Source organism: Mytilus californianus, unplaced genomic scaffold (genome assembly GCF_021869535.1).
Source record: "Mytilus californianus isolate M0D057914Y unplaced genomic scaffold, xbMytCali1.0.p SCAF_5, whole genome shotgun sequence".
Taxonomy (NCBI): domain Eukaryota; kingdom Metazoa; phylum Mollusca; class Bivalvia; order Mytilida; family Mytilidae; genus Mytilus; species Mytilus californianus.
Genome location: NW_026262701.1, coordinates 23,459,175 through 23,483,123, shown reverse-complemented (window position 1 = coordinate 23,483,123; position 23,949 = coordinate 23,459,175). Strand labels below are relative to the sequence as shown.

The 23,949-nt window shown below is 31.0% G+C and overlaps 1 protein-coding gene and 1 long non-coding RNA gene across 7 annotated transcripts in view; one reads left to right on the top strand and one right to left on the bottom strand.

The window, feature by feature from the left end:
• LOC127703040 (uncharacterized) overlaps positions 1 to 23,949 on the top strand; it is a 925,706-nt gene that overhangs the window by 98,835 nt on the left and 802,922 nt on the right. For all 6 annotated transcript variants that reach the window (XM_052207424.1, XM_052207422.1, XM_052207423.1 and 3 more), the window contains 4 exons: positions 1,968 to 1,997; positions 3,339 to 3,368; positions 12,935 to 12,964; positions 13,901 to 13,930. In XM_052207424.1, coding sequence (XP_052063384.1) covers positions 1,968 to 1,997; positions 3,339 to 3,368; positions 12,935 to 12,964; positions 13,901 to 13,930 — 120 coding nt within the window. The remainder of the gene's footprint in view (positions 1 to 1,967; positions 1,998 to 3,338; positions 3,369 to 12,934; positions 12,965 to 13,900; positions 13,931 to 23,949) is intronic.
• The window catches only part of LOC127703059 (uncharacterized), a 163,115-nt gene that overhangs the window by 21,185 nt on the left and 117,981 nt on the right, over positions 1 to 23,949 (bottom strand). The gene's annotated exons all lie outside the window — the stretch shown is intronic.

Here is a 23,949-nt window from a genome sequence, read left to right as displayed (position 1 = left end):
GTGTTCACACGAAATTAGATTTACAATTATAATAATAATGTTATTAAAATCATATTCATAAAAGAAAAACAAAATTGAAAACGTGTAGCTTATTAATGAATTTGACTCTAATTTGAGAGTACAATAACCACCCAAAAAAAAACCTTCTCTCGCTTTGTAGACATAGTCATGATCTTATTTCGATGAAACATGAGGTGCATATGGGTGACGTCACAATTGAAATAAGAATTTCTGTTGTATTTTGAATAACGTCGTAGATCAAAATAGACATTTCTGTTGTCTTTGGTTGCTAGAAAATATTATATGAAATTGTTTTAAAAGTAAGTTTATATGTATCTGTAAACTTTTTAGTGAAACGGTTGTTTTTTTTAAACATTTTTGCTTGATCAAATTAACATGGCTGTATTTCGAACGTGTCTTCTAGGCCTGCGTCGAAGTATAAAAATTCGTGACTATAATTCCTCTCATATTTTATCTTAAAATTCTATTGCTTAGTTATCTTTCTATCACACAAAATTGATTTCTCCATGATTAATCTATTCAAAATCTGACAATTTTGCACAACCTGTAGCTTGAAAAAAAGCTACGCAAACCCATACTTTGTAGTACAGTTTTGAAAAAAGCATTGCATAACTTACATTTTTTCAAATTATGAAAAAAATCTATTGATTTTAATTTTGACAATCTATCTACCCTAAATGAGGATGTTAACTGTATTTTGTAGTTTAATAGAACTTTTTTTAATTTTTGTTGAGTTCTTGATATCTGTGTAGAGAATGCTTCAAATTGCAGACGTACTAGTTTCGAAGCTAGTGAAAGCCGATAGGCTTAAAGTCTACCAAAAATGGTGTCGTTCCTGAAGTTGGTTATAACGAGTTGTTTTGAAATATTATTCGATACAGATAATCTTTAAAAGTTTTTCATTTCAGTTACAAAAGTAAAGAAAGTTATTCCAAAAGGTCGTTGAAATTTGCTTTATGTACCTGTCCCAAGTTAGGAGCCTGTGATTTAGGAGTTGTCGTTTGTTGCCGTTTATCATATTTATTTTTCATTTATTGTTTTATACGTCTGTTTGTTCTTGTGTTGTTCTGTTGCACATCTGTCCCAGGTTTAAGAGGAGGGTTGGGAGCCCGCTAACATGTTTAACCCCGCCAAAATATGTATGTGTCTGTCCCAAGTATGGAGCCCGTAAATCAGTGATTGTCGTTTGCTTCTGTATTTTGTATTTTTCCCCCCTTTTCATTGTTTTGTATATAAATCCGGCCGTTTGTTTTCTTTTTTGAATGGTAAACATTTGTCACTTTTAGTTGCTAACTACTATGTCATCTATTTTGGAAAAGTGCCTAATTTACAATCATACCGCATCTCCTTATTCTCATATAATTAACTGACCATATACAAAATCCATCTTATGTGTGACGTGTTACATTTCAGTAAAGAGAATAAATAAAGTTATGCCAATAGGTAATTATGATAATTGTCATGTTGTTATTGCTAGTACAACTCCCTATTGTTTGTTAAATATAGATGTTTTACCCCGTCACATTCTATGTGGGCCTGTCCCACACTCAGTGGTTGTCGATGTTTGCTGTCTGTCAAATTTGTTTTTTGATTATTTTTTTGTCCTAATTCCGTCCTTTTCTTTTTCCTTTTGATATTTTCTCATTTTGTCATGATTGGGCCTTTGATAGATAACTTAACGGTATCGGTTTAACTCATTTTTGAAGGCCTTACGGTAACCTATAGTTTCTTTTGTTATTTCTGAAATATATAATATGGTGTAACATATAAAAAATGACAATAATCTGATTTCTAAATTTGTGAAGGCCGGGACATCGATATAAAATTTTGAACAGTGACATCGATCCTGAAGTTACAATTCTATTTTGCTATATAACGTGTTGGTTTAATGATATTACATACACTTATCATTAATTTTATCTTATTTATTTCGTGTTATCTTTCAGTGAAGAAAATTAAGAAAGTAATGCCAAAAGGTAAATATAATTCATGTCCATTCATTATCTGCACTCTATATTTTATTGTTATAACTGCATGTATGCCATTCAAATACAAATATTTAATGAGGATGATAACTGCATGTGTACGCTTCATTGATCTATTTTTCAATTAAACTGAATTTGTGATAGCTTGTAGAGGATATATTAAAAACGTACTAGTTTCCATTACCGTAGGCATTCAAGCCTATTAAAAATATATCGGTCCTAAAGTTGTGAAATAATGAGCTAATTTGAAATAATATCCTACACAGACCATGTTTAAAAATTCAATTTTATGGGCTATATGCTATATTACGTAACGAAAATTACCAAAATTATGCCAAAAGGTAAATATAATTGTCGGTGTTGACTAACTGGATACTATGTGTGTTGATAAAATGCCTTCCATAAAAATAAGGAGTGTTTTTTATTTGTTGTTGTTTCTTAGTGCTTAGTTACTTCTTTGTTTTTTTTTTCCAAGTGGAGGTCGAAATACATAGAAGCAATGGTACAACATAGATATATCATATTGTAGTAAATTCTCAAAACTGCAAAGTGGTGTTCACACGAAATTAGATTTACAATTATAATAATAATGTTATTAAAATCATATTAATTAAAGAAAAAAAAAATTGTAAACATGTAGCTTATTAATGAATTTGACTCTTATTTGAGAGTACAATAACCACCCAAAAAAAAACCTTCTCTCGCTTTGTAAACAAAGTCATGATCTTATTTCGATGAAACATGAGGTGCATATGGGTGACGTCACAATTGAAATAAGAATTTCTGTTGTATTTTGAATAACGTCGTAGATCAAAATAGACATTTCTGTTGTCTTTGTTTGCTAGAAAATATTATATGAAATTGTTCTAAAAGTAAGTTTATATGTATCTGTAAACTTTTAAGGGAAACGGTTGTTTTTTTTTTAACATTTTTGCTTGATCAAATTAACATGGCTGTATTTCGAACGTGTCTTCTAGGCCTGCGTCGAAGTATAAAAATTCGTGACTATAATTCTTCTCATATTTCATCTTAAAATTCTATTGCTTAGTTATCTTTCTATCACACAAAATTGATTTCTCCATGATTAATCTATTCAAAATCTGACAATTTTGCACAACCTGTAGCTTAAAAAAAAGCTACGCAACCCATTCTTTGTAATACAGTTTATCTGTGTAGAGAATGCTTCAAATTGCAGACGTACTAGTTTCGAAGCTAGTGATAGCCGATAGGCTTAAAGTCTACCAAAAATGGTGTCGTTCCTCAAGTTGGTTATAACGAGTTGTTTTGAAATATTATTCGATACAGAGAATCTTTTAATGTGTTATATTTCAGTTACAAAAGTGAAGAAAATTATGCCAAAAGGTAATTGAAATTTGTTTTATGTTTGCTATTTTCACATATGCCTTTATAAAAATATAAAGAGGCACGGGCTCTTTTCATAAAAAATCTTACAACAAAAATAGCTCGTTAGTTATACTGAAACGTTGATGAATAAGATTTTGTATGGGTGAAATAAGTCGCTGTTCTTGTCCTTTTCCTCTTTTTATTTGTTTCGTATTTGGTCCTTGCTTTGTTTATAGCAAGATTTGGTAGAGATCTTGTTCTTGACTGCTGTTTGTCTTTTGGTCTGTGTTTGGCCTTTGCGTTTATGATATTTATTCGGCTTCAGTTTTTGAATGGCCAATTTATATCCTCTTTTTCCCGACAAAGTTACGGGATAACGAGTTGATTTAACATATTAACATTAACCAAGGATGATTGTTGTCACTTCTTTTACTGATTTCAGTTATTTTCATTCTCCATTTTATTTTTCAAATGTTGCTGGAATCATAAAGACGTATTTGAAAATGATACTTTTGAAAGCGGTGGTGTTGTTTCTTAGATAAATTTAAATGCTTTTCCGTTATTATTATTTGAAGTTAAATCATCCCTGATAAAAAGACGCTACATGTACTAATATCATATTTTTCAGTGAAAACATTTGAGAGAATTCTGCAAAAAGATGAATTATACTGTCTGTATGTTCACAATCTAAATGGCGTATTATTGGTATCATAATGCCTTCTGTAAAGATTAGGTATACAGAGGCTGTTTTTCTTTTATTGTGTTTTTCTCACTTGGTCTTTTGCTATGTTCACACTGGAGTTAAAAAAAACTTTGGCCAAACGATAAATTTTACACATAATTCATAAGACATAGTTGAGTTTATTACTGAAAGTGAAAAATTAATTCTTGATATTTTGTAAATACATGTATGGTATTAATCCGTTGACAAAAGATTATGTGATGTACCTGATGAATGTAATATATAGGCCCGAGTAACTTACTTGAAAATGTTATCCGCCATGGAAGAAAATAAATTGTTTGCAATTCATGTTTGGCCTCGCAACAGAAAACATTTTCCTTTATAGACCAACAGTGATTATTTTGTCAACGCCATTAGGTCAACATGCACAAAATAGAGGGTAAGTCGGAGTAAAGTTCTGATATTCGAAAACGGTGTATATACAGAATTAGCTTCACAAAAATAATAGCTTAGCAAAATGAAAATCAAATGTACAAAATGAGGAGAAAATAGTTAACCTACCCTTATTGTTCATCTGGAATAGCCCTTCTTGTAAAAATGCCAATACTGGTACATCATAAACCTATTGTAAAATTGATCAAAATACCGCACACATGAAAACCACGGGTTTAAAAATAAGTTAAATAGATGATGAAATGTCCAGCCTACTATCAGTTGCATCGATCTTGCAGCAGTTCATCATTATTGTGATGCAAGTCGATTTGATGTACACAAATGTACTTTTATAAACTGACCATATGCCATACTTCATTTTGATGTGTGACGTTTCATATTTCAGTAAAGAAAGTAAAGATAGTTAGGCATAAAGTCAAATGTGTTTGCATGTGGTTAAGTAAAACTAACTGAAGTCGCATTGTATTAACCCAACCAAAAAATTGCGGATATAGAAGATGAAAAAGTGTCTGAATTATATTTGTTTATTTGGTTATATATATTTTTTCAGACGTTTTGGTTTTCTCGTGTGACGTGTCCTAAACACAATGATGATTATTTACATTTTTTTTAGTTTAAGTTATAGATAATGCATATTTTATGGTCGTTCTTGTCGTATAATACACCCAAGGTGTGTTATACGACAAGAAACCTTAAAATATGCATTAAAAGACTTATATACCGTCAAAAATTATTATTTTCTGGAAAGATTTGCGGGAAATTGTATCCCAATAAACCGATCACATTAAAGTGGGATATTCTTTTCTCATGCGTTTAGGTATGACAACGCCCCACGGCTCAATTATAAGGTGAAATAAAAGAGTGATGTACCTTGTTGCTACGGCTCGTTGAGATAGCACTCCGCTTAAAAAGTTGATAAAATAGTGAAATTAGAGTAAAATGGATTCAGAATTCGAATCTATGTGTACACGTATAACAGCTGATCGTATAAAACGTCTGTTAAATGTTCTACAAGGTGAAGAAAGTGAAATTATCAGTGATTGAAGTGGTCGATCAAAATCAAAACAAAGAAAAAATGGCGTCTTTTTCTGAGGTGGTAACTAATCATCAAACCAATCTAAATGTAACATCTCAAAACACTAACAATGACCCAGGGAACTTTGTAAAGCCCATTTTCCTTAAGGACGAAGATGTCCATGGCTCAGGGAAACCTCCGAAATCTCTTTGGCTGACGAATGTCGAGATATATAATGCAATAGGTGTCAAGGTCTCTGCAGAACGAATCAAAGGTATACAACAAATACGAGAAATGTGGCGACTGTATATGGACAACGAGGGGGACAGACTGTCTTTGTAAGTGACAGGGGTACACCTGCGTGGCAGGCAGATACCTCTGTACTCGCAAAATCCTCGAAATCCGGGTTGGCTACAAGAAAATATCATTCGCATTAAAGTAAAAAATACTATGATACTAGTAGCAATATAAAGACATGTCATAAATGCTTGAAACCAGGTCACTTAATATATGAATGCCCTAATGACAGGGTTTGTAGAACATGCAACAAAAGTGGTCATTAAATGTTAGATTGCTAATCTGACTTACAAACTGAAAATGAAAATTTAGAAAGCTTAGATGTAAATGTCCAAGAGAGTGAAAGTGAAGCTGTACAGTCCAATGACAATCAGACAAAAGAACACATGTCTGGAACAGCTGACAAACAAACATCAAACACAGCTATACTAAAGCCATCACATACTAGTAGTACATCCAACAAAGCTAGTAGCACAAAGACAGGTGCAGCTAGAAATGTGCTAATGTCAAATGTAAACAACACAGGTCAAGACAAATCGCAACCTTCCATTGACAAATTCGTAAATACACCTAAAATGTCAAGAAAAGCAGCTTCAATGAATCATACTCCACCAACACCTACTGAAATCAAAAGCATAAAACTAATCTAGTCAAATAACTGTTGAATCATAGTTTTAAACCGAATAATTTATTAACTAATTATATTTTTCTATATTTTTATGTTATTTAAAAATAAAATGAAAAAAGGATATACATGAAAAAAAATTCAAGCTCAAATACAGAGTTTAATTTAAATGATGATGAAAACAGTAGAAAGTGTTTCAAAAAATGGCTGTATGCAATAGTTGATATAGTGATGAAAATGACATGCATGTGTATGTGCAATACTTAACAAATGTTAGATGTTATAAAATGTCAATTAATGATATTAGATACAAAAATATGGTGTAACATATATGATTTAATAAGACAAGCGTTTATATTCATATCCAAAAAGATGTTCATTCGGACTATATGTAAATATTTGTTCGAAAATTGTTTTTATATACGAAAAACAACTGATCGACTTTTCCAAAAAAACTGGTGTTTCCCTATTCTATTGATAGAAACATCATCCCGCATTGAAAATTTGTCACGTAATTACGTTTATTCATTCAAAATAAACCATTATTCATTCAAAATAAACCACATGAAATTATATAATATACGTTATTGTTGTTTAATAAGTTTTAAACAAATATATATATAGACAAGAATGTAGGCTTGGTAATTAGTACTGCACTGATTTTATTATGGACATGTGTATACAGTACTATCTACCTGTTATTTGTACTAAGTCAATTGATTAAATTTAAATGTTCTTACATGTATTAAAAATGAAAACAATGTATAACACCTATAGTTTCTTTAAACATAGGTTAACGTGTCTAGTTATTAGCTTAATATATAATATATTGTATGATTATATTATCATGCTTGGAATGTAAAAGACATTTTATACTTACTTGCTATGCTGGGTTTTTCTATGTCTATTTTGAGACAGACTTGACGGTATTCGAAATTGTAAAACTATTTTTAAACATACACAAGAATCACTTGTTTTAAATCATAACAAAGTAAAATTTAATTATTAACACAAATGTGTAATCAATGTTTTGAAGAATTCCAAAAGTACTTACCTCATTGAAAATGGACTCTCCTTCAGAACACAGTCTCTCCAAAAACGTAAAAATAAAACAAACAGGCAATCCTGTCTCAATTCTATATTATTAATTAGATCCTTTCTAGATACAGATATTATTATTTTCCACTTATTTGCGATATACAAGATTCACTTTTTCAGAAAAGTCCAATTCAAACATTAATTGTGTTCCACATTTTTCTGTAGTCTAAATCACAATATAAATAAATCGATAGTCGTAGATTTATTCATCAAATGCTTTATACGCTATGTTACAAATAGTTTGTACCTGGGTACGTCCGTACTTCAAGAGTTGATAATTGACACAAGGTTAAGTAAGGTCACACATTGTTACCTTTTGTCGATTGAAAAACTGTATCTTAACGTAGTAGATCATGTAGATAAATCACGGAAATTAAATACTTTTTTTAACTATCGAAACCATTATGAAAAATATTAATTTTTTTACACTTAATGTTAATGGTATAAAAAATAAAGAATAAGGAATGAGGGTTATAGAGTGGATTAAACGCAATAAATGCTCCATTGCCTTATTACAAGAAACGCACTTTAACGAAGACACAAAAGCAAATCTTGAAAAAGAATCTGATTTTATTTTCTACTGCAGTAATGGCACTACAGATAGTAGGGAGGTAGCAATCGCTATAAATAAATACGCAGATATCGATGTAATTAATTGATTCTGCGATAACGACGGGAGACTTATCCTATTAAATGTAAAAATGGATAATTTAATTTTGTCATTAGTTTGTCTGTATGCACCAAATTACAGGACTGATAGGAATTCTTTCTTTAAAAAGGTCAACAATTTTATAAAGGAACACTGGATTGGCATAATTTTGGTTGGAGGCGATTTCAATGAAGCGTTAAGAAATATCGATAGAAAAAGTTTAAATAAAAATGCAAGATTTACCGAGCAGTTTAATAGTTTAAAAACTTTTATTAAAAATCATAGCCTTATGAATATTTGGCGCTTTCTACATGAAAGCACACAACAATTTACATGGAGAAGAAAAGATAAGACTCAAGCAAGTAGGATAGATTTTATTTTAATTGGAAAAGATTTTCAGTCTTGTTGAGAATTGTAAAATTAAACCAGCGCTTATAAAAGTGACTGACCACCAGGGGTAGTAATTAGCATTCGGGTTTTGGATTCTGAAAGAGGGAATGGGTATTGGAAATTAAACAATTCTATTTCAAAAGATATTGAATATCAAGATAAACTCAATAAAGTGATTAATAGGTTTAAAGGTCGTATAATCAATAGTGACAGCAGTGATATCCGTTTACTATGGGACAATTTAAAAGTCGAAATTAGGGACGGATCTATACTTTACTGTAAAAGAAAATCAAAGTTATCAAGGGAGACAACAAGAAAGTTGGAAAACGAATTAGAGCAACTTACGAAATTAAGAGATGAACAATTAAAGGAAGATGAAAAACTAACAAATAATATAAAACAATTAGATGTGCAATTAGAAGCAATTTATGAATATAAAGCGAAGGGGGCTCAAATTAGATCAAGGGAAAAATAGGTGGAATTAGGGGAGAAGAATAACACTTATTTTTTAGGATTAGAAAAACAGCGACAAGTTAAAAAATCTATCATTTAGCTTAGAAACGAAAAAAAAAGGAAGTAACAACAAACCAGGAAGAAATTTTAGAAATGATAAAGAATTATTATAAATTATTATACACTACAACATGCCCCGATAAAAATTTGTTACATTCATACGTTTCTGACACTATTATGGAAAGGGATATAGATATTGATGACTTTGAAGAATGTGATGCGGAAGTAACTATAGATGAATGCACCAGTGCTATAAACACGATGAAGCTAAATAAATCACCAGGTCTTGACGGCTTGACTTTGGAATATTATAAGACTTTATGTTAGTTAAAGTTCTTAATAAGGGACACGGGGAAAAAACTTTTATCGTATACCCAATGAACAGGTGTACATTCTTTATTATTTAAAAAGAATGACCCATTATCTTTGGACAATCATCGTCCTATATCATTATTAAACGTATATTTGAAAATACTATCCCATGTTTTGGCACAGAGACCTTAAAAAACTGCTTCCTAAACTAATTAATGAAGATCAAACTGGATATGTAAAAAAACGTTTTATTGGATTCAATTTAAGGCAAATTCAAGACATTATGGACTATGCAGAATCATACGGAATAGATGGGGCTTTTGTATATGTTGATTTTACTTAAGCTTTTGATTCTTTGGAATGGAAATTCATGTTAAGCGTTCTAAAACATTTTGGTTTTAATGAATCATTTATATCATGGGTGGATACTTTATACAAGGGAATACAGACATGTGTAATAAATAATGGATTGGTATCTGAGATTTTTGAAAACTCCAGAGGAATCCGTCAAGGATGCCCTTTATCTGCTTTACTTTTTGTTTTGTCAGTAGAAATTATGGCTTTTCGATTACGACAAAACCCCGACATCAAAGGTATTCGAATTACTATTGATAAAAAAACACATAGCATAAAAGTATCTCAATTGGCGGATGATACAACTCTTTTTTGTAGTTCAAACACCGACATATCAAATGCTATGAATATTATAGAAACGTTTGGTTCTTTCTCTGGTCTGAGATTAAATCGTAGTAAAACAGAAGGAATCTTGATAGGGACGCTTAAACATAGTATAAATAAAATTGAGGGAATACGCTAGACGGACAAACCAGTTAAAGCCTTAGGGATTTATTTTGGTCACAACACAAACGAATGTGAAAAGTTAAACCGGGAACCTAAAATTGATAAAATGAAATCCTTACTTAAGGCATTGAAAAAAAGAAAACTAACTACATTTGGAAAAATATTAATTATAAAATCTTTAATCTTACCAAAATTTACATTTTTGGCTACTTCGTGTATTGTTCCAAACAAATACATTAAAGAGATTGAAAGCTGTTGTTTTAAATATATTGGGAAGGTAAAAATGACAAAGTAAAAAGAAATACACTAATTGGCGATTATCAAAAAGGGGGGTAAAAAATAGTTGAGTTTGAAAGCTATTTTACATCACTGAAAGCTTCATGGGTTTCCAAATTTACTTCAACCACTCTGCCGAACTGGATGATTATTCCTACCAAATATTTCAACAATCTTGGAAAAAAATTATCTTGTCTTTAACATGAATTTAGATAATGTTAGATCACTAAAAGAATTTGAAAATATACCAGATTTTTATTTGCAAGTAATTTCAAGCTGGGTGAAAACAGGGGGAGGTTTTACAAAATTTAAAGATCATTTTTCAAATATTAGAAAACAGGTTATTTGGGGAAATAGATACGTTAAACATTGCAACAAAAGTTTGTTCTCTCAAAACTGGGAAGCAAGTTGATTTCTTTATATCAACGACATACTTGATCGTGAGGGAAAGTTATCAGAGGTTTTTATTTTAGAAAAATTAAGCAATAAGTCTAATTGGATTGCAGAGTTTACAATATTAAAATCTTCCATCCCAAAGGAATGGCAGCAAGTTCTAATTAAAGAAAAGAATAAAGAATATATTGGTTGTTAAAAAAAAAGAAAAAAAAAAAAGAAATAAAACTAACTAATCTTGATAGAATTGTTAGTTATCTCTGTCCAGTTAATTACAATTGTACTGTACGAAGCAAGTGTTTCGGTATGTGAAAATACAAGTCATGCACTTTGTAAGTAAGTAATTATATTAACTTTATAAAACGGGCTGGTTTAATGACATTTTTACCGCGAAAAAAAATTTATTTTTTCAACAATTTAAAAGAAACTAACTTTTTTTCTTAAAACATTGAATCAGGATAGAATATTATATAATTTCATTTCATATAATTGTGCATTGAAAAATCCGTGTTCTGGTACTAGTATTCCAATCTAATAAATGAAGTAAAGGATTGTTTCTGTACAAAACCTTAAAGGAATATTTAAGATAGACAATGGTATAGAAAACCCCCGATTGACAACAACACACGATTACATTTAAATGATGTTTTTAAAAACTGTAGTTTGCATTATAATCGGGGTAAATAATGACTTGACACAGGTCTTTATTTTATGCCTTGAAGCACTTTTCATTGAAACTTGGTATCGTCCAGGTTGATTCTTCAAAAGAATAACCTAACTTTCTGAAAGAAAATACTCCATATAGGTATATAAAGATATCGAAAATTTCCTGACAAAAAAATGGTGTTAAAATCTGTTGGAAAAGGGTGGATAACAATATTTAATCAAAGAAAACAAATAAACATGTGACAAATCCCTTTTGTGGTACCAAGTTGATAAAAGTCTAACCACAAATTACCTAACAATCATATTAGAAGTTTGTGGTTTCATATGAAATATATGTATATATCGAAAGATCGCTAGTGACGAATACCTTTTGTCAATGCACTGTAGTTTTGAAGCTTAAGGATGTACAAAGGATGTAAAAATTTCTGGAATTAAACTTTTTTTCTTAACAAGATTTTTGGGTTTATATGACTGTAAAAAAAATAATTGGTGAAGAAAAAATCATATGGTTGCGTACTTTTTTTGCTACGGCCCGTTGAAAGTACCCAATTTTGATAAATTTCTAATTTTTCTTCAATTTTTACCCATTTTTGGACTATTATCGTTCCACAATTACACTTTTTTTCATACTTTCAATAAAGATGAAGTGGACCAATCTGAATAAATTTTACTTTAAAAAAACTATAGGTAGGTGTAAATATAAGAAAGTTTTATCATATTTTGATGCTTTTTCGTGTCAAATTTACCATGCTGTCAATTTTGTAAATTTGTGATTTTTCTCTGTTTTAAGAACGAAATGCATATTATTTCAACTTCTTTGTTATAAATGATTGAAAAAATACATATCTAAGAAATTTGAAAAGAAAAAAGGAATATAGGATGTACATGTTTCTAATCAAATCCTTTCTTGTACCCCTCACCCATTTTCTCAAAATTTTGACTAAAAAGACTGATTTGATTGGTAATGAAATTTGAAAAATTTATCACTCAAAAACTACTTATTGTAAATACACAATTCATTTACAGAGTTAAGTTTGATTGTAACATTTTTTAAATTCATTGATATTTTCCACTTGTATCACATGTTTTGTAAATAATTCCAGAACGAGATTTCAACGAGACTGAAACGTCAGAAGAATACATCCTTAAGATGACCGTGGGGACTTTTCTTTTAATTTAAACCTATTTTTTTTTATTAAGATATGAAAGTGATTGAGCATCTTGCACACCTTTAAAAGCGATCTTGGAATATGTTCACAAGGTATAATCATATATTAACAATTGCTAGGCCGTTGAGACTTTGACTTAAAACCTAGTAACAGGCATCAATCTTGAAGTATCAATATTCGTTATGAACTTACATAAGCTGAACATTTATAAATACTACTGTTATGTATTATGTTTTATATTTCAGTGGAGAAAACAACGAAAATTATGCCGAAAGGTAATTACAGTTTAATATCTGGATACTGTATTATTGATATTATAATGCCTTCAATAAAAAAGGAGCCGTTTTCATTTGTGAAAACTGGTTTCTTTGGGTTTTTTATAAAGTGGAGTTTGAAGTACAGGGAAGAAATGGTGAAACATATAGATATCAAATATTGTAGTAAAGGCACAAATCTTTAAAATTGATAACACTTGAAATATAATTCAAAATAATATTAATAAAAGTGTTATTCAAATCAAATTTATAAATGAGGAAGAAAGAATTTTATCGTCTAGATTATATCTGTATACTTACCAATACATTTGATTCTTCTGTGAATGTACAATATTAAACTAGAACAGTTTCAATACATTGTTTAAATTTTGTACATAAGAAAACATATGATAAACCATCGGTTCCCAAACTAAGATTTTTTTTTTTAATTTTTCACGTTTTTTTGTTTGGCTCCATTTGGACCTGCAACCTTAAGTAGTGGTTTCTTAAAATAATTTAAAGTGTATCTAAATAGTAAACACGGTCAGTAGATATATTTCCACGGGTGTGTACTGTTTTTTGAAAGCCTCTGTACTGTGTTGCCTAGACACAGAAGGGAAGCACACCTTCGAGAAATGCAAGTTTTCCCTGATTTCAAAGCTTTTATTTGGTCTCAAACTGCACCTTAGATCGGAGGAACGTGATTATAAATAGGCTTAGAGCTGAGGGGACTTTCGTGAATTTCCAAATAAATATACAGCTGACATGTAGATGGATGGAGAGTCATTTGAACAACAAATAGTATTTTTGTAGAGGCCGTTCGCATGGTATTGACTAACAGTGACATCGGTCATGCAGTAGTTTATCAGAATTTCTTTGTAACAAGTTGATTTGATGCACTTTTATAAACTGATCATGTGTCAAAATTCATTTTAAGGTATGTCGTTTTTATTTCAGTAAAGAAAGTAAAAACAATTATGCCAAAAGGTAAATATATTTGCATGGTGTTATTCTGAAGACAAACACTTTTCGCATTTTTTTAAAACAAACTATTTTTTGATAACATTCGTGACCAAGAATTGTTTAGAAACTCAAAGTTGTACCAAGAATGTTTTAGAAATTCAAAGTTGTATTTATTTTCAACCAAGAATAAAAAAAATGTCTTAAAAATGATGCACCCCCTTCACTCCTCACCCAAATAAATATATTGAATTTTCATGGTTATATGCACGTTTAGTATTATATTGTTGATTAAATTGTCTTAATAAAACACGAGCCACTCGAGTCAGAACTTTAATGGGATAATTCTGAAGCATTTCTCGGACTGTTTATGACGTCTTAACTCTGGATACGTTGGATATGTACTAATTGGGAGAACTAGCTTTCAGTATTTGCAGTAACTTCCATTGTTTTTATGTTAGTTGTTTGTGGGCCTCGCACCGATATTTTGAGTTGCTAATTGCTACTGATTTTTTGTCCACCACGTAACGCAATGCGGGGACATGGAAATACCGGGCGTCCGTCCCTCCGTACATCCGGCCATGTGTCCGTCTGGTCTTGTTAGCGCTATCATTGGTACAATTTTTGCCAGATTTTTTATAAAACTTATAATATAGGTTATTATCAGCAATATCTCTGACAAGTTCTATAATGGTGGACGATCGACTTTTTTTAAAAGAGTTATGCCCCTTGGGAATACTAAATTTATGGAAAGTGGCCTCGATAGCGCTCTCACGGGTACAATTCTTGCCAGATTTATATAAAACTTATACTATAGGTTAATATCAGCAATATCTCGGACAAGTTCCATAATGGTGGACGATCAACTTTTTTAAAAAGAGTTATGACCCTTGGAAATATTAAATTTATGGAAAATGGCCTCGTTTGCGCTCTCAAGGGTACAATTCTTGCCAGATTTTTATAAAAAATTGAAAACAACACGTTTAATAAAACTTATACAGTAGATTAATATCAGCAATATCTCGGACAAGTACTATAATGGTCCTTGGAAATATTTAATTTATGGAAAATGGCCTCGTTAGCGCTCTCACTGGTACAATTCTTGCCAGATTTTTATAAAACTTATACTATAGGATAATATCAGCAATATCTCAGACAAGTTCTAAAATGGTGGAAGATCAACTTTTTTTAAAAGAGTTATGCACCTTGGGAATACTAAATTTATGGAAAATGGCCTTGTTAGCGCTCTCACGGGTACAATTGTTGCCAGATTTTTATAAAACTTAAACTATAGGTTAATATCAGCAATATCTCGGACAAGTTCTATAATGGTGGACGATCGGCATTTTTTAAAGAGTTATGCTCCTTGGAATATAAAATATGTGCAACGCGAGGGACATTGGAACTCTGTTCTTTTATTTCAGTTTGTTTTTATGTTGTGCTGTTACACCACTATCCCAGGTTAGGGGAGGGTTGAGTCAATGTCTCTGCAGCCATCAAAAGCTTGCCATGCACAGGGGAGGGTTGAGCGCTAACTAACCCGCAACATTCATCATGTGCCTGTCCTAAGTCAGAATCCTTTAGTTCAGTGGTTGTCGTTGGTTCATGTCTGTAATATTTGTTTTTCGTATATGGCATCTGGTGTGATGCATTTGAATACTAAGTAGTATAAAATGGTTGGTGCGAGACCACTCGTCCAGGAGACAACTCGGACTATCTACAAAATGACAGCTCGGACCGTCGATGAAGACAATGTGGACCCTATATAAGCCATATAAATGATTTAATAAAAAAGACTGTATCTGAAGAGAAGTCATACCGTCTAGAATGTAAATAATAAATGGAGAGTTTTGATGCCCATTTTGACTATTCAGATAACAAGGAAGACAACTCGGACTGTCTACGAAGAGACTTCTATATAGACAATTCAAGATCACAACTTATAGACTTTTTGACTTTTATATTGACATGCATCTGTCTAATGCTGAAGATTGAATGAAACTCCCTATATTTTTTAAGTAACAAATATGCCATGTACATAATACGGTAATAATAATTGGAAGATTTTTAAATGACAAGTATGTCATTTACATATAGACGGTCTGAGTTGACTTTAAAATAATAGATTTGAATTTTTTTATTATGTTTTGGAAATTCAGCAACATGTAAATGATACTGTCATGTAAAATATATCATTTGATAATTTTATGAGTAAAAAATTATGAGTTTGAATGTCCCTTTAGTATCTTTTGCCTCTTATAATCATTTAAATAGTTTAAATCCTCTTTTAATACATCTGAGTTGTAATAATAGACGGTCCGAGTCGACTTATTAGTCGGTCCGGTTTGACTTCGGCCGAGTTGTCCCGCATTCAAATTGGTGTTGTTTTCGAAGGACAGTCATTTATAAATTATCAGCTTGTTGTATACACAAATATATATAGTTGTATTTAAAAGCTTTATACATGCATATATGCTTTGCATTTATACGTTTATTTGAAACAACATACCATTCTATATGCGCCTGTCCCAACTCAGGAGCCTGTAGTTCACTGGTTGTCGTTGGTTCATGTGTGTCAAATCTGTTTTTCGTAAAAATTGTTTTGTTATAAATTAGGCCGTTAGTTTTCTCAATTGAATTGTTTCATATTATTCATGTCAGGGCCTTTTAAAGCCGACTATACGGTATGGGTTTCTCATTATTGAAGGCTGTACGGTTGTCTATAATTGCATATATCCATTCCATTTGAACATTGGTGAATAGTTGTCGCATTGGCAATCAGTTACTTATATCAAACATGGATTTCTACCTGTTCAAAGCTGTTGTACTGTTTCATGTTCAGTAGGATCTTTATTTGAGCCGATTACATGAAGTTGTAGGTTTTGCCACGAGTTAACGATTTTGTACTGTAAATGTTGTAAAGAGATTCAACAAGGTGTCTGAGAACAAATTGAGAAACAAAGTAGGGTAATATAAGAACTAGGATATGAGATATATAAAATTATGATGCGCCAAATCTGTGTTAATTTCTGATCGCTCCCTTGCAAAAAATGCTTTTCATAGATTTTATGTTTTTAATAATTCAAAAATAATATTGCTCGCTAGTGAAAAATTCTTTCGTCTGCCAAAAATCAAACTTCAAAAAAAAAAGCAAAAAAATTTCGCTCGCTCGCAACCCTTTTTATTGTACAAATTAGAATGAACGCAAAGCAAATTGCCTGTATAAGAATAACTAGCAGTTAGTAATGAAAAGCATGTTCAACTGAAGTTCATTAAATGCTTATCAACAACCTAGTAACAGAAATAGCGTTTAAAATGGGTTATTATTGTCATCTGATTACGATAATCTGAAGAATGAATTTAGCAATCTTGTGAAGAATCTACTGTAACATACTGTGAAACACTATAATTTAAATATCTTTTTTCATCATTTTTCTGTGTTGATGAAGTTCATATCCAGTATAGTAAATAAAAATTGCTTAGCAACAGCCGAACATGCTTAAGGATGTTCGATACTCTTGTTTTTGACTTTTTTGTCTGATATTCGGAATCCTCTAGTGTTATGTATGTAGTGCAATTAAAGATTTTGCCCGCTAACCCCCACTTTTCTTCACATAGTTTTACAACGTATAGTTTAAATAGCAATTTTTGAACATCATAAAAAGTTCTTGTTATTTTTTCTTACTTTTTGAAAGAAAAAAAGGTTCTTATGTTAAATGAATGAAAAGTCAACAGAGAATCATGTCCTGCCAAATTTTCAATGGCTTATATCTCAAAAACAAGTACACGGACCTTTCGTTTTTTCCTGGTTTCTTAGTTCCTTTTTTTAATACTATCAATTTAAAACAATCTTTTCAAAAGCTTGATATTTTTAAAAAGAAGAGCAAACATGTGTTTAATGCATTGACTGTCTCACTCCTAACGTTGTCTTGCGAAGCCGCCGTTTGAAAAAAAATCCTGGATCTGCACGTAATTGCATATTTTAATATTTTTATTATGGTTTATAGTCACTATGAAAAACTTCAAAACCTCAATTGTTTAAGTTTTTAATCTAATGAGACATGATTGAGAATTAGAACAGGAAATTGACTGTTTTGTATAAGAACGAAAGTTCTGAATAGTTACATGTACTGTAACATTTAGAATGTGAATAGAAAGAGATGTCGAGAATAAGTCAATGAGTCAGCAACCAACAACAGGTTAAGATAACCAATTGAGCTATAAATATTATCCCCTTTTACATTTTAATATTGAAATAAATGTGACGGAAACGTTAATTTATTTAATAAGTTAAATGGATGTATGTTTCATTACTAATATGGACCTATCATCTATGATTTAAAGAAGAACAGTCGCCAATCTGACCTGGTCAAGAACATTCTATTTTTGCAAAATTATGATAACAATTCTTCAACCAAACTAATACCTTGCCATAGACATGATGTAGACATCATATGTCGTTCCTAGAAGATTTCAGCAAGACAAGCAGTTGCCTGGAATAAGAGAAAATACCTAGAAATAACTGAAAGAAAGAACCTTATTTTCTTTTTGGGGCTTTCTTTAGCTGACTATTATACAGTTTTGGGTTTTCTCGTTGTTTAAGGCCGTCCGGTGACCTATAATTGCTTTTATCTCTTTCATTTGAATTCTGTTGGATAGTTGTCTCATTGGCAATCATACCACATCTTCTTATGTACTTGATATTCAAAACATATTTCATTGAATCGGTCACTTGCTACATTGTTTCAAAACTGATCGGATAAAATGTGCCTGATAAAAGAATGATGCATGGTGAGCACTTTTTAGCTCACCCTTCCTTGAAAAGGAAATGTGAGCTTTTGTCATCACTTGGCGTCCGTCGTCGTCCGTCCGGTGTAAACTATTTCAAATATCTTGTCCTCTGAAACTACTAAATCAATTCCAACCAAACTTAAGCTGAATGATCCTTAGGGTATTTAAAATAAAGTTTGTGTTTTATTTTCTGTTTCGTCAAAAAAACATGGACACCATCGCTAAAAATAGAACATAGGGGTAAAATGCAGTTTTTGGCTTGTATCTCAAAAACTAAAGCATTTAGAGCAAATCTGAAAAGGGTAAAAATGTTCATTAGGTCAAGGTCTATCAGCCAAGAAATTTTCAGATGAATCTAACAACCCATTGTTGGGTTGCTGCCACTAAATAGGTAATTTTAAAGAAATTTAGCAGTTTTTGGTTATTATCTTGAATATTATTATATATAAAGATAAACTGTAAGCAGCCAAATTGTTCAGCAAAGTAAGATCTACAAATAAGATTTTATATGATCAAAATTGTAAATCGACCCCTTAAGGAGTTATTGCCCTTTAAATAAAATTGAGAATGGAAATGGGGAATGTGTCAAAGAGACAACAACCCGACCATAGAGCAGACAACAGCAGAAGGCCACTGACAACAGCCGAAGGCCACCAAAGACTATTTTACACAATTTGTCATCATGTTTTCCAACTTTAAAAAAATCTTCTCCTCTGAAACTATTTAACCAAATTAAACCAAACTTCAGCTGAATGATTCATAGGTTATCTATAATAAAGTTTGTGTTTTATTTTCTGTTTCCTCAGAAAACATGGCCGCCATGGCTAAAAATAGAACATAGACTTATATCTCAAAAACTAAAGCATTTAGAGCAAATCAGACAAGAAGTGAAAGTATTCATTAGGTTAAGGTCTACCTGCCCTGAAATAATCAAACTAATCGAGTATCTGATTTTTGGCTATTGCCCCATAATTGATGATTTTAAGGAAATTTTGCAGTTTTCGGTTATTATCTTGAATATTATTATAGATAAAGATAAACTGTAAACAGCAAAAATCTTCAGCAAAGTAAGATCTACAAATAATTTTTATGACCCAAATTGTCAATTGACCCCTTGAGGAGTTATTGCCCTTTAAAGACAATTTTTTTACAATTTGTTCATCTAGTTTGCTTACTTTAAAAAAATCTTCTTCTTTGAAACTGCTGAATCAATTTCAGCCAAAAGTATCTAGTATAAATTTTGTATTTTATTTCCTTGTACGTCAAGAAACATAGCAACTATGGTTAAAATGGAACATGGGGGTAAAATGCATTTTTTTGCTTTAGAAGAAAATATGGCAGATACAAAGAACACTTAAATGGCATTTTTAAGCCACTCATTAATATATATTGAAAAGCAAAAATAATCATTGATGAAAGATTTAAGCAAAAATTTAAAGGTGAGCGATTCAGGCTCTTGAAAGCCTCTTGTTATAAACAGAGCAGATGATCATGCAAATTTGTAAATGTATTGTATTTTGATTGAGGGAATGTATCGACAGTATTCTTGTCAGAAATGCTCTCAAATAGCACCTTTTTGCAACAGTTTAGTATCTTTTAGTATCAGTGCTGGTTTTGCTATTTCAAAGGGTTGGATTTTTTCCCCAGCAAACATTGAATCGGGGTCTACAACTTCATGTAATTGATTTCCCGTAATCAGACGTGGTAAAATGAATAGAAAGTTAGACATTTACTTATTCAAATCAAACTCTTATTTTTATTGTAAAGAGTATTGAATGGCAGAAGTTGAATACTGTAAATTCAGAAATTATTGCGATGTTTTTATTATTGCGAAAAATGCGACAGGGTTATAATCGCAATAATTCAAACTCGCATTTTGAAATTTTTTATATGAATTAAACAGGACTTTTCTCAATATCGCAAAAATGACAAAATCGCAATAATAAATGCACGCAATAATTTCTTAACTTACAGTAAATGAATAAATATTTTGTAAATTTCACACAAGTTATCAACTTTAACAGTCCGGAGTTATACTTATACAAGTGTTTTTTATTTACTTGTACATGCAAATTTTTTATTATATCCCTTCGCAATTAAGATTTTTTACTTATATAAGTAAAAAAGTAATATTTTCTTCTTTTCTTGGATTTCTTTTGACTACATTGTTGTATTGTAGTTGTGTTTACTATTAATAAATGTATAATTTCATGGACAATGAAATTTACATTATCTGGTATCTTCAAAACACTGCTCATTTACAAGCATTCATTAAGAAATTTTTGAAAGGCCTTGATTTGGAATAAATTTAACAGTCAATGCCAAATTTGACTTTAATACATGTATCTCCTTGCATGTGCACATGGCCAAATATTGGAAATAATGATCAAACATTGAACAGGAATGAACCTAGAATAACAACAAAACCAACTAAGGGACACTTATGCATATTCCCAACCTCTGGCACTGACAAATGAGAGCAAAATGAAAAGGTAGAAATCGGCTATTCCTCTTACAGGACATGAATGCCTTTTGTTCAAAATATTAGTAATCATGAACAACATTGAGGGTTTACTGTTTACAATGGTTTAAGTTCATGTGTGTACAATGTATAATGACAACAGAAAAAACAATGAGCACCATGCATGTTTGTATATAATAGTTAAACATATGTTTTATAGACGTTTATACAAATACAATTAAAAAAAGTAAAGTAAGTTTGCAAAATGTTCACAGACAAGCCTATTTTATCCCCAGGGCGGCGCGTTGCAGGGGACATAGACATATGTCTGTCCGTCCGGTCTTGTTAGCGCTCTCACGTATTCAATTCTTGCTTGATTTTTATAAAACTTATATCATAGGTTCATATTATCAATGTCTTGTCACAGTTTGAACAACAGTTATTCCCCTTGGAAATATTAATCATACGTAAAATTTCATTGTTAGCGCTCTCATGTATACATTTCCTGCCAGATTTATATGAAACTTATATCATAGGTTTATATTAGCAATGTTTCGCACAAAGGTCGAAAATCAGTGCCGATCAATTATTTGTAAAATTGGAAATATTAGTCATGGAAAATTGCATTGTTAGCGCTCTCTTGTGTACAATTCTGACCAGATGTTTATCAAATTATTATCTAAGGTTAATATCTGCAATGTCTCGGACATTTTGAAAAATCAGTGCGGATCAAATATTTTTAAAAGAGTGATGCCCCTTGGAAATATTAATTATATTGAAAATTGCATTATAAGCGCTCTCATGTGTACAATTTATGCCAGATTTTTATCAAATTTATATTAGAGATTTATATAAGCAATGTTTCGGACAAGTTTGAACATCAGTGCCGATCATATATTTTTAAAAGAGTTATGCCACTTGAAAATATTAATTTTATTGGAAATTGTATTTTTTATTTGCTCTCAAGCCTTCATTTACATGTTTGTAAAGAGTTTTATTTCAGCATCAACCTGCATTTGTTATTGAAATATTTTGTTGTGTATATAAAATCAGTGTTTCTCAACTCTCAATTCAATCAATTGAAAAATTAAAAGTTCTGTCAGTTTAGATAAATCTACCAGTATTTTTCAGGTCTAATTAGGTCTTTTTACAACCTTTTTGGAACAAAAAACAAATATTTTTCATACATTCTTTATCATTTTAACACAATATTATACTGTTTCTATAACATAATTTCAAGGAGATCGCCCCATTTAAGGACTTGCCGCAATGACATCACATCTTTTTATCAAATGGTCGGTTGAATCTTAAACTCAAAAGGTTTTTAAAGAATATAAGATTTTACATCTTGCAGAGTCCAAAAAAAAGTATTCAACAATAAGCTGTACCTTTTTATTCTGTCTATTGTTTGAAACTGTATATTGTCCTCTTTCGGGAATCTTTGTCGTTAGGTTGTTCTTTCTTTGTCGTATATTCACATGCCATTTATTCATATGAACATGACAGGAATACGACAACGGGGATCGAGAGAATGACCTTCTTTCACCAAAATATTGATATGCATATACATGTCATATGATGTCAGTAAAGACTTTATAGGTATCTTATATATATCCCTGTTTCAGTGATTGTCTTATTGCCATTTCTGATGTTTTTTTGTTTTATTTTGATAAAGATACAAGAAACAATTAGTTTCTCTAAGCAGCTTGACACAAAGAAACCGATACACATAATATAAATAAAGATCAAAATGAAAACAAATTGTTAAATGATGAGAAGAGATCGGACGTCGTTTTGCAATACACAACTAGAGGGTAAAAACATTGGACACTAAATAGAGAACTGTATATCACATTGGACGTCAAATTTGAGGAACGGACATCGAATAGTCTAAAATAAATTCAAACAGTCATCGAACTATGCGAGACATTGGTATTACTATCCGGAGGCGGCGGCGGCGTAAACTTTTTGTATAAGGTTGCGATACGCAGTTAAAAGTTTAGTTTCGCATTATGGCCATGGTGAATTTTTTAAATATGAAAGTTTTTGTACAATAAAATAGATTTTTAGATAATTGAAGAATAATATAGCCTTCTTAGTGGGTTTATATGAACATTTAGATTGTTTTTAGCATGTTTTATAGGCAATTTTTCTGTTTGACAGTCCGTATTTTCCTATCCGTACCGCCCATAGGTTCATAAATTATTGTAGTATTTATCAACAAAGATTTTGCGCTCGATCTTTTCAATTCAATTTTATGGAAAAAACGAGCAGAAATGCATATGATTTTTTTTTGACCTCTTGATAGATATATGTCTATGGATTCAGGAAAGGTATCACTGTAATTGATTGAAATTTTCCTTTGGACCAAATTTTGGAGACTTTTGTGACATGTTCACCCCCTTTTATGCAATATTTTATATCAAAGAAATGCAGATTGTTGCCATGGTTACACCCAAAAGAGATTATATTTCACCATTATAACCATTAGAAATCAAATCTATGGAAGATTCTCTTTCTATAAATATACACATGCATAACACAAATATTAAGCCTTATTTGTAAGAAAGGAAGGGAAAGAGGATGTTTAAAAATTATGAGTGTCAATTTTAAGTTTTTTTCCTAACTGTGTATTGCTACCTTATGGCATTTGACAAATCACAGAATTGCTTATTTTTAGACAAATCATACCACAAATCTATTGATATTTAGATTATAGATACAATTATGAGGGAGAAACATCTTTTAGTATGACAATGTATGTTACTTTTGTTGTTTATTGTCCTTAGCAACC